Consider the following 12,719-nt stretch of genomic DNA (forward strand, 5'->3'; position numbering starts at 1 on the left):
CTGGTAAGTCAAGGCTGGGGCCTATCGTACATTTGCAACTTGTGGTAGGCACTTCTGTCCTGTAGTTCCCCATTTAGTTAAAAAGGTAAAGGACACAGCATAACCTCCAAGCACACGTACCTTCTCATGCAATCCAGCGCCCGAATAAAGAAGTCTTTGTGAAGCTGATGCTCATCCCTCAAGATGGAGCACTGCTCAAGCGTCACCGACATGGATGTCCTGTCTTTGGCACTTTTACAACAGGTGAAACGGATCCCGTTCAGCTTGCGGCAAATCTGTAACACAGGCAGAAGTCAAAGGATTGCTCTTGTCATGCCTTGTCTTCTCTATGCACTAGCAGACCATGAAAATCCTATGGCTTTTACAATCACAGAGGATGTCTACAGAGAACAACAACATTTCTCGAGAAAAAAAATTGCTATTAACACACAGGAATTCAGAGCAGAATCATTAAGGTGCCAACATGCGAGTCTTTGCAGCTAAATCAGTTACTAGCTCTGCCATGTGATTTTTCTGTTTAAGGATTATGCCCATGCTGGCCTGATGCAGCAGTACCAGAAGACTACAGTTACTAATCTATAGCCCTTTTCATCCAAATTACACATCTTAAAAGTAGATCTTTAAGGGTTTTAATCAGCAAGCCAAGCCTGATGTGCACATGTTTTATCCTTGGACTTCTAAGGAACAGGTTCTGTATGAGGTCAAGTGACCAAGCAGCTTGCAAAGGACAGCCCTGTTCTGTGCACCACAGAAGGGATCAACTTTTTTTCCCCAAGTAAAGTAAGAAATTCACAGAGGACCAAACAAAAAAAGGGTACTATTCCTAGTCCTAAGCCTGTTAAGCAAGTCATTACAATGTCTGCACTTAGCACTACTTACCAAACTAGAGCATCCAACTTTCTAAACGTGAAAAAGTATTTGTGCTAGCCTAGAATTTCAAATGAGAAGTTCAGTATTTTTCCCCCACTTTCTCTGACAAACACCTCTTTCAATTAAAACTTAATTGAAAAGTCTGTGTTAGCTCCTACTCGTGAATGCAGAGGAGTAATTTCTCATGAGCATATGGATTGAGGCACATCTATCTATGTATTGAATTTACATGCATTCCTTCTTTCAACAGCTAAATCGTTCAATGTGCGAGCCAGAACAAGCGAAGCTTAACACAAATGGATGCCACGGAATACCTACTTTCATTGAATATTTTGACAAAATTATAAAGGGAACAGGTAGTTTTCTTGGATGGATCATGGCCTCTGATAGGGCAGGGGGAGACTAAATCCCAAATCTTGGCTGATAACATGCAAATAAAGTGCTGGCTAGTAAGAATCAGTTTTGAACTGAGCAGAACCTCTAGGCGCAACAAGCCAATGACCATACCCGCAGGCTGGAGAGCTTGTTTTGCATTTAAATTCAGCACAAACGGCTCAATCATTTTTAAGTGGGTTAAATGGAATACAGTCTGTTAAATTAAATAAACAAATTTGGAAACACTTAGCTTCTGATTTACGGAGAAATCTAGGTCAGCCTAATAAGGCTGGCTCAGATAAATGCTCAGAATAACTCAGTTCAATAAAGAACAGCAGTTAAACAAAGTAAATGGGCAAACACAATGAGCAGGTGCTCAAGAAATCTAATAAGAGACAATACCAAACCTATAGCGATATCAGAACACACAGCTGACAAAATTCTCCAGCTTGAATTTTATCCTCAATTTTGCTCACTTCATCCCTCAAATATATTTAGGATATAGGGGAAGTCAGACAAAACATTTATTAGACTCTTAGAAATTCTCTCATATGAAAAGAGATTTAAATGGTTATGACTGTGATTAAGTTTAAAGAGGAGGTGATAGACACATATAAAACAACACAGAATCAAACAAGAACAAATCAATATTCTGATAATTTCTCTTGATACAAGACATTAGATCAAGGGACCACCTTCGGAAATAAAAACACAACAGATTTAAAACTCATGAAGTGAAATATTTTTGCAGACTGCGTAGTTAAAGGGATCCACAGACATCATAATATGCAGTACCATAAGATAACACCAAATTCAAGATTTTAATAGGTTTCTAAAAGGGATCAGATGGTTACAGATACCCTCATTATCAATAAAATTATCTTAGATAACATAAGAGAGAGATACACTCTTGTGTTTTATAGTCTATTAATAATCTCTGTCCTGTTATATTTAGAATAAGAAATGTTTATGATATTATTTTGCGACAGAGGTGACTTGGTAAATGTAGATGTATTCTCACACTCCCATTGTAACAGGGACTACACATAGGTGTGCATACATATGCACGTCCAGGCATACGTGCATCCATGTACATGTACTGCAATAACACATTGATACCCTGGGAATAATGCCTTTCCAATATATAAAAACAGCATCGTATAGCAGTATGCATCTCAAAGGGTCCAGAAACACTCATTGCTGAATGTTAGCTTGAAGTAAGGTAACATAAGAGAAATACAATACAGTGAAGGAAAAATCTGAAATAGTTATATGTCAAAAGAACTTTTTTTTTTAACCCATGAAATTATTTTCATAAAAGCTGAATGGATGGTAGATGACAACTTTCTATATCTACAGATTAAGTAAATTCTGTCATATTCTTTGCAGCTTATTTTACAGTATCCTATATTGATTTATTTTTACTTCTTTGAAAAGCAATGTTTCATGGTAATTGAAGAACTGGTACTGTGGAAGAAAGCTTATATTTTTACCCAGAACAGATTTATACTACAATAGCACGTGATCATATTTACCGACCACAATGCAAACTGGTATTAATAATATATAACATTTATAACATTAATAATTGTAACAGCATTATTAATACAAAGACTCTTCTTCATAATATGACAATTAATATTTTATTGTCCACAGTGTTAATGAAAGCTATGCAGAATTTTATTTATCTTTTGCCTACAATATTTATTCACCTTGAAGGGTATATGCATTTGAAAATTCTCCAGAACAGAAGGTCTTACATTTCAATTTCTGCAGATACCAAAGGCCCAAATCTCTGCTTACATAAATGGGTATAATTCCACAGAGAAACCAAAGGTAGTTTTCTAAATCCAAGGCAATTACCTTGTTGAATTTCACATTCCTAAAAAGCTAGAGCTCTTCGAACATCTGTATATTTTTACGCATATGTGCAATGACACAGAACTGGGAAGTAAAAAGAATAATGTGAATAAAGCCAAGTAAATGTTATGCATTAATAAACTTCTTCCATTTGCGTCTTCTCTGCATCTGAATTTTTGCCCATTACATAGCTAACTGATTTTATGTTGCAGTCACTGCCTTCGGAGTGGCTGTCATGGTGACACTGGCCAGAGAAAAACAAAGTGCTATTTACTAAAAGGGGTTGTACTAATGATATTAGACACTTATTTATAAGAGCCAAGGACTTCAATTACATAAAATTATAAGAGTCAAATGTGGTAATATTAAACAAAAGCCAGAACAAGTGATCATTTCTTGCATCATACCCTGGGGCTTTATGGACACTAAAAAAATACAAACAAGTTGTTTTGAGTAACTGAAGTTTATATCGCCACAGAATGGATTTAAATTTAGACAAGAAGTTAATTACTGTAACTGAATACTGCACAGTGTCTCTCATATGAGTTGATATCTTTATAGCTATGCTTGGCTATCTAAGGAATCGGTTCTGTCCCTCACACGCATGAAAAGACTCCTGTAACTAAGTGTAGATTCTGTTAATTAAAAAACACACATAACAGAAACCACCCCGTATGAATCTCATCAAGACTAGTGCAAAATCCTGCACCTGGGGCAGAACAGCCCCCCACAGCAGTCCCAGCCGGGGTGACCGGCTGCATACAGCCTCCGCAGCAAAGGGCCCAGGGCGACGGTGGAGCGGACAGTGCTCCGGGCGCGCAGCGGGCCCTTGCCGCCCCAAAGGCTAGCGGCCACTGGGGCTGCATTACCAGTGAGACAAGGGCAGTGATTACTACCTTGCAACCAGCCCCAGCGAGGCCACGGCTGGAGCGCTGCGCCCAACAGTTAGCCCCTCGGTCCTGGAGAGAGGTCAGCAAACCGGAGCACGCCCGCTGGAGAGACAGCAGCAGGGCTGGGAGCAGGCACCTGCCACAGGCGGGAGAGGCACAGGGAGCTCGGTCCCTTGTGCTGGGAGAAGGGGAGGCTGCTGGGAATCTGCCTGACAGGTGGTCCGAGAGGACGCATGCAGACTATTTGCAAGTGCACAGCAAAAGGGTGAGAAGCAATGGCTGCAACTTGCAGCCAGGGAAATATAAAGAGTTTGAATGGATATAAGGAAGAGGAATAAATCTCAGCAAGGGTGGCTATGCAGTGGAGCAGGCTGCCAGAGAGGTCGTGCAACCTCCATCCATGGCGGTACTCAAAACTCAACCAGACACAGCCTTGAGCAACACGATGGAGTGTTGAAGTAGCCCTCCTTGGAGCAGGGAGTGGGATCAGACAACCGCCAAAGGTCCCTTCCAGCCTAAATCCTCCTACGGTAATTCTGCGAGTCCCACGTACTGTTCCTTACAAAACTTTGCCTCAAATAATTCTTCTGTCAGGTTGCTGAGGCATTCTGCACTGAAATCAGATGAACAAAGCAAGGGAAAACAGATAGGCTCTTTTTTAAATTTTGGCCAGTTCTTACTAGTTACAAAAATAAGACAAAGACAATTTCTGTAATTTAAACGTAGGAAAAAGAGACATTCATGAGTGGGATGAAGGGGCAATCAGAATGGAAAGGTTAGCGAGCCATTTCAGCGTATCCATCTACTTGCGTGGTCGAGCTTTCCAAAATATTCTTAAAAATCTATCACAATAGATTTGTGATCTATTACATTATCTATTACACATCTATTACAATATCATAAGGCACATGAAAATTAACAGATCATGTGGAAGTATTTAAAATAAGGGAGCTTACCGTTGCAGCCAACCACATGATTTCTACATTCTTTCTCTTTTTGGCCTGGATGTTTTGATGAAGGTTTTCTAGTAAACCCTTTAAGTCATTTTGTTCTTGAAAATGCGGTAGGCCTGAAAAGAAAAAAACACTCAATGAGAAGATTGTACAGACTAAAGGACTTCCTTGTTAAAGGACTGCTCTATCACTTAGAGCCTCATTTTGGAATACAGGATAGAAAGCACTGGCCTATATAGGGAATAAGCAAATCTTGTGTCTGAGTATAGGGTTGCTCTCCCTAAGGACTCCCCAAGGAAGATAAAGCCTCATCTTTTAAATGGAGGGAGAAAATCAAATTTTTGTTCTAGCTCTGTTCATCAACTGTTATAGGCATTTATTGGAAGTGAGTAGAGAAATATTGGACTGTATAAAGAGCTGTTTTGATGGTTTTTTTTTAATTTTACAGTCAAAATATTTTGCTTTGTTTTCAAAAAGGAAACATCTCACTCTGTTTTAAAACAATGTTTTAGTTCATAAAATAATGTAAATTTACAGGAAGGCTAAACAGCACTGAACACCCCCCCCCCCCCCAAAAAAAATCTAACAAAGGATATCACTCAGCCTGAAATGAAAAGGGCTTTAGTTTTGAATTATAAAATAATTTCAGGTTTACTCAAAAGCCCGGGTACCCTACTTGCCCTGGGTTTGGCAGACAATCTGAATTTTTATCATACATGTCTAAAAGGAATTCAGGAGCAATTCAACTTAACTGGCTCTTCTGCTTTGTGTATACATAGGAGGGTTTTGTTTTTAGTATTATCTCTGTTGTCATTGGTACTGAAAAATCAGTAGAAACAACCAAAATCAGTCTTTCAGAATGATTTCTTCTTATGATAGTGAAGTAGAAAGAAATTTATTAATAGTTATCTCACACATAGGAAAAAAAATAATAATCTCTTACAACCAACTGAAGCTAAATTAAACCAAATCTATTAAAGCATCCTTTTTCTACATTAAGAAAAAGTCAGCTGTTTGATCAAAAACCCAAAAAAATAGTTTAAAAATAATATGATCTAAGGATTGTGTTCAGCTCAGAGAATAAAAATTAAACAACCACTACAATGCCAGTCAAAAAAACCTTATCTTAACCTGATCACAGCTGGAACGATGGGTTTTGTTTTGTTTTGTTTTGTTTTAAATCTGTAGACTTTCATCTTTTACCTATAATGAATGCTGTAACTTCCCTTAACCATGATTCATAGTGAGAAGTAATGTAAAAATACACAAAAAGAACTATACTAAAAATGTCTAAATTGCCTCACCCATATGGTATATTGTACTACCAAAAAAAAAAAATTACAGAAAAGTTACTTAAAACTAGCTGTTCAATAATTTTAATGAAAACTTTCATCTGCATATTATAATTCCTGATTATACAATTAGATAACATAGACCATATAGAGATACATCATAACCTATAAGGCTATTATACTTACCCTGTGTCTATTTCTGTAAAACATAGTATACAATGAGTACTCTAAAAAGCTGCTTCCAGGTTATGAGAGTGTTTCACCACGTAAACATTTTACTGCTTCAAAGTAGTTTTATTTCATTTCACAGGAGAAAAATCCATCATTTCTGAGAGAGATGATTTCAGCATAGGTAAAGCAAGATTCTCTTAATATATAATATTGCCAAAATAAGTTGCCTCTTGACTGGATGTGACTGCTTAAATTGCTTGCATCACAAAGCAGTATTAAACTGTCAGATCATTCTCATAGATTAATATCGGGGGAGGAAGCCTGGCAGTACAAAACAGACTCATAGACTTTGTGTTGATGCACTGCTACCTGCATTACGATCCTAAAGAAGAAAACCTGTACTTGCTTGCAGGCTTTCGAAACCTTGCATGCATGGGACAACACCTTGCAAGAGTGACATTGCTGCAATTTCTAGGTATACCAAACAATACCAAAATCACTTGTGTTAATGTGATTTTGTGCTGCTAACGGCTTAAAGTGAGTTCTATGCCATTCTTTATAATTACATACATATCACTAAGCAAGTCACACATTCTTGTATCCTTACTATCCTCATCCCTTCCCTAAAAGCAGTACTAGTTTGGTGCCTAAAACAGAACAACGTTTGGTTGACGCTTTTGGTAGGAATCTTTCTCAAAACACATTGTTATTTACTGTTTTCAGAGTTTCCTGTTAGCAGAGAGTTAAAGAGACCGAGAAGCAGGCAAGTGAAAGAATGCATATTCATCTAAAATAAGGTGGAAAGCCCATGTCTGGCATATGCAGGTATACGCAGCTAAGAAACTTAGTAACTAGAGAGTAATGCAGAGAAGACTAGAACAGAGCACTGGGGCAGGAGTCAAAGTCTTCCCCTGGCTGAGCACCTTGGAAGACCTTTGCTTTTCTCCAACTTTGTATGTGATCAAAGTCGCTCTGGGGAGGGAGTAGGAAGGCACTGGTTTAAAAGGCATATTCCTCCAGGCCAAAAGAGCGATTCCGTGTAACGGCACGGAGCAACCAGGAAGTGCAACAGAAGCAGAAGGTGCTTTGTGTTCTGCAAACATTTGCACAAAAATCAGAGACTTGGTTCTCAGAGGTAGTGCAAGAAGGCATTAATAACCAGCAAGAGACCTGATGAATTAGACAAGCTTAGTTCTCCAAAGTCTGCACAGTCTGGAAGCAGGCCTGGAAGTCTGTGTGGCTCCCTAATAATCCTTCTGGGGGAAGGCAGTAAAAGGTTAGTTTCTGTTGATGAAAAGGAGCAAATACGATCTGCAGGAGAATTTTTGCTTTTACATTATCAGGTCCGTCTATGAGATAGCAAATCTACTTTAGATCTAATCCCAGATGAGGTTACTTTTTCAGGATGCTTTCTTGACAGGATTTCCCTAAATTAATTAGCAACTTCTTGTACTTCTTGTAAGCATTTTTCTGTAGCGCTATCCGACAATATGTGTTAGAGATGTGGGTGGATGGATGGGCATACTGCCCACCCCTCAGGAACAGAGAGGGCTTTCACTTCTGTTGATACCATTAACAAATGAAATTCATCCTGATACAAAAGATAAGCCTATACAGATAATACAGTGATACTTTAGACGTAATTACAATGCATGTAAGGAATAACTCTCAGTAACAGAAAGCATTTTAATGGGTAAGAAACAAGTTTTTTATTTTTATTTATTTTTAAGTGCCGTTCCAAAGGTATTCTGCAACGGAACACAAGCTTTGAATAGGATTTTAACCAGCAGTATTCACCAGTGTGTCCTGCAGGATAAGAGATCTTTATATTATAAGATAGTTACCCAAAGGGAAGGGATGGAGACCTAAGTCCAAACTGTACAATTTGCAACACTTGGGAATATAATTCAAGCCATAAAACTGTTTTAAGAGGATTAAATGATGCAAAGGGTTTTTTTAACGTTTGCTTTCAACCACAAAAGAAACAATAGTATGTTTATGACACCAAACTTCTATAAAACTTCCAAATAGGGACTATTCTAATAGAACCGTGCTATTAATAATAATGACATTATGATGCGACTCCTTGCTGGTATCTGTATTTGCAGATTTCTCAGGGGTTTGCCATACCTTAATATATGCTAAGAAATAAGAGTAGAGGGAATGACTGAAGCTGATGCAAATTCCCACAGAGTATTTCTGTACAAATACAGTAAGTACGGACTGTCCTCTAGTACAGACTTGAATTATTAAAAAGCGTATTACATTAATAATTCAAAAGAGCTATTTGGTTCATCATTACTGCATTTCACTCTCCCTGTCCCCTCTGCTATAGCCGTGGTCCTGCAACCACTACTGGCATCAGCAGGGCTGCGTATAGGCAGAAATTGCTTATCTTTTTGGAGGAAATTATGGGATTGAGGCCTAAATTTAAAAGCTACACATTAATATTGTGCTAATATTAATTTCTTATGACCTTTTGTCTACCAAACCTTTTAAAAGCTATTTGGATATTATTTATTTTATACTTACAATCAGGAGGCATTTTTTCTGTAAACAGCTTGTAATATTCTTTCAGAAGTTCAAAGTTTTCCTGGTTAACATTTTCCTGCAAAGTGGTATCTCCAAACCTAAAATAGCACAGAAAAGTGACCAAAAAAACCCTAAAACAGAAAGCCAAACCATCCTTCAGAATACTTTCTTTGTACTAACAAAGTACTTTGTGTTGAATGTATAAGATTTTATCAAACGTACAGTTAAAAATCTCTCACGTGCTTTGGAGCTAATATTTGGGAATGAAGTAATCGGCCAGGAATACTACTTCCAAAAAACATATGGATGAAGTAATCTCTTTGCAGACAACCATTCAGTAAAGCACAAATCCTGATTCCCTTCACAAATCCTGAATAAATGCAAGGGATCTCTGTGGCAATTTCAAATGCCACTATGGGCAGAGAACACATCTCCTACATCTCTTACCTCTGTTGTTGTTCAGCAATATTAATTTCTACTGGTGTCAGTAGATGATATTGGAGTCACACAAGATGGAAGAGATACAAGTATCAGGAGGAAAAACTTGCTGGTGAACTGTTTTCTGCCACAGGAGTCTGAGAATATTTGCTACAAATAGTCAAACTGATTACCTCTCTGGGCCCTTTTGACCCTGTAATGTGCCTGAACTGTTAGTTTTCTCGCTTTCTTGTGTCTGAAACTAATGAGAAAACTGTTTTCTCTGCTCTCGAGCAGTGATTTCCCCACCAAGCCCTGTACAGTTGCGACCCACAGGTGAGATGACTTCAGCTGGCTGCAGCACGTCAGCAGTTACCCTGCCATGCTGCAGCTCGGCTTGGGGTGATCTGGGGTCTTTCAGCAATCAGATTTGCTGGGAAATGCATCACCCAATTCCTCATCATCCTGCTCTTCCCAGAAAACCCAGGCATCAGAAAGCCATAACTGTTCTCCAAGAACTGACTATAGCTACGTAAGCTGTACGTTGGCAGTTAGGGCCAAATTTTTATGGCTTATCTTTAAATTAGCCTTGAAAAGAGGAAACAGAAGATAGAAGAGGAAATGGGCATGGAAAGATAAGTGAGAAATTCAGGTAGACGAAAGGGGAAACAAACCAGAACATACTAAATCAGCTGCTAAATATGCTGCTACGACACGTAGAAAGGTGTCAAGTACTCAAGTAGGCCAAAAAGGGAAAAGACTTGGCTACTTCCTCAATAGGCACTGCTGCCCTGCTACAGGACAGTATTTATTTTAAATCATACATATTCTCAACTATGGTTTATTGAAAAATAGAGATGTTTGGATCTATTAAAGTAACATTTTCTAACAATTTATCACAAAGCATTATTTCTATTCTCATGTTCATTCTCCCACAAAAGATGCCTTTTACCAAAAAGGTATATGCAGTGTTTCCAATCTCAATGTTGAAGACAAATATGCATCTCTACACTTCGGGAGTCAAATAATATCACCACTCACGACCGTGAAAAGTCTCCCATAAACATCTACAAAGCTACTGCATGGCATCCCTTAGAAGTCCTCTTTAAAAGCTGCCTTTTGCCCGGCTGTCTACAAAGAACAGCAAGTCAAGAACCTGTTGTGCTTACAGTCTTGCCTACCATCCAGGTTAATGTTTTTTCACCATCTCCCTGTATTTCCCCACCTACGCTTAGATTGATTTTGGTTTTGCGGTCGTACAGAATACAATCTAAAGGTATGTATTATGTCTCTTGGATGCTCAGTTACTAAAATCAGTAAACAAGTGTAGTTGCCTCATTGTAGATGTCAGCTTTGCAATTTTAGCGTTGCACAAACTTGATTTATTTAACATGACCCAAAGATGTCTTTCTTTCGGGAGAGAAAATTAACAGCCTGATGAATCTTTGACTAAAATTGTACTGGTTAGTTAATTAGCTTCAAGTAATCTTTTCAGAGGACTAATACTTACACTTTGGAATTTTAACATCAGCCTTCATGTTTCTACAAACATATCACTAACCTAGTCCATATTATTAACCATCCCTCCTCAACCCTGTGAGATAAAACATAATGCTGAGAAAAATATGTTCTCTTTACGGTCTGTGACTTGTCTGGCATCTTCAGCCCCACCTCAGAGATAATAACAATTCAGAATTTTCAACCTCTTGTTTCAAAGTGCCCAATTCTACACATTAATAAACTTTTACCTGTGTGAACTAGAAATCCATTTCATATCTGTATCCAAGGAAAACTTGGTCTTAATTGTGTGAAATAAAGTGCTGCATATATTGTATCTTTATTTGGCCTTTTTCATTATTTTGCATTATTTCATAGCTTGTGCATACTTCCTTTAATTCATCTTTCAATACATACCAAATGAACCTGAGATGATCCAAGAACATATAATAAAGAAAGATTGCTTTGTAATCCTGTGAGAGATCCTGTGCTAGCACAGCATCCTCAGATAGAAACCCGAAACATGAATTTTTCTGAAATTGTCATCTTACCTCTCTGCAAGTGTTTGCTGTTCATTGATTCCAACATTAAAGAGTACTGGATACATGCGAAGTAGCTTTCCTTCTTTAATCTCTTGCGGCAGCAACTCAAACATCTTTGCTGGAAGCTGGACCTCTATAACATAATGTTCGCTAGGAAAAATACAAATAAGAATATTGATTGGTTTACTTGAAATTATAACTTTCCTAGGTTATAGAGAAATGTTTAGGCTTATAAATCAATTCCCCTTGCTCCCTTTAATTGTGGTAAACCATAAAATATGAAGATTCAGCTTGCTTGTTTTAAGAGCACTTATATGGAAATAGGCAGGTGTATATACAATTATACTCTCTAGCTTGATAGTGACTCCTTTACTGAAGTGAAAACAGGAATAAAAGTGAAAGCAGTAGAAAAAAAAAATCCTTTCCTCCTTTATCATTCTGCCAAAATATCAGTGAGAACACCTCAGCTCTTAAAATGCATTTTTTGAGCTATAAAAACACTTCCTTTCAAGGAGCCACAAATTGATCCTGTATCCATTCTAAATATAATATGCATAATGGCCTGTACTCAACAAAAACCCTGCATCACATCCAGAACAAAATTCCCCATTTTCTTCAGTGGCTGGATTTTCTCTGCATGGTTAGAAAGCATCACCAATGCCAAAATCGACTCCATGAAGATAATAATTAAGGCACAGGCTCTTTACACAAACTTGAATCCTATTTTGGAAGTGATGTGAAACAACAGTTTTGATGTTAAGTTTGTGTTTGTGGTCTGACTTTATGAAAAATAATATACTTAGGCTGTCAGTCCAAATTTTGATTATGTCCTTCATTGTGAAACCTGAATTTCACCTGTCGTCAGGGATTGATGCCTAACCCTACACAACAGAAACAACAGCATGGTATTAACTTTGTTTTTCTATTATTAGAGCAATGAGTCTCATAAGAAAGAAGAGCAGATTAAGTGCAGACCCATTTGCCTCCAGGATCTGGCATTTTAATCACTCAAAGGGGGCCAAGTGATAAAGGAGATCACACTTTTCTCTCCTGCAGAGCACATTCACAGATTACCACCAAGAAGAAAAAGTATTACAGCAGCAATAGGGAAGGATCTCCTGCATACAGACACCAAGCCTAAGAAGTCAGACATTGTGTGAACATAGACTTAAGACGGATTAAGGATGGGTTTTGCTGTTTGGACTTGATCTAGTTATCTCTGTTTAAAGAATATAGTTGGCATCTATTAAAAAGATCTATCATAAAGTTCCTCTAACCCTTATTTTAAATCAATCATGTGCTTGCCAAAGAATTAAAATG

At 37.9% G+C, this 12,719-nt stretch overlaps 1 protein-coding gene across 10 annotated transcripts in view; it reads right to left on the minus strand.

The window, feature by feature from the left end:
- Positions 1 to 12,719, minus strand: part of INPP4B (inositol polyphosphate-4-phosphatase type II B) — a 325,541-nt gene that overhangs the window by 34,961 nt on the left and 277,861 nt on the right. For all 10 annotated transcript variants that reach the window (XM_068942137.1, XM_068942132.1, XM_009689286.2 and 7 more), the window contains 4 exons: positions 11,409 to 11,549; positions 8,944 to 9,041; positions 4,952 to 5,064; positions 121 to 275 (listed from right to left, as the gene is read on the minus strand). In XM_068942137.1, the coding sequence (XP_068798238.1) occupies positions 121 to 275; positions 4,952 to 5,064; positions 8,944 to 9,041; positions 11,409 to 11,549 (507 nt within the window). The remainder of the gene's footprint in view (positions 1 to 120; positions 276 to 4,951; positions 5,065 to 8,943; positions 9,042 to 11,408; positions 11,550 to 12,719) is intronic.

This window comes from Struthio camelus, chromosome 4 (assembly GCF_040807025.1).
Source record: "Struthio camelus isolate bStrCam1 chromosome 4, bStrCam1.hap1, whole genome shotgun sequence".
Classification (NCBI taxonomy): Eukaryota; Metazoa; Chordata; class Aves; order Struthioniformes; family Struthionidae; genus Struthio; species Struthio camelus.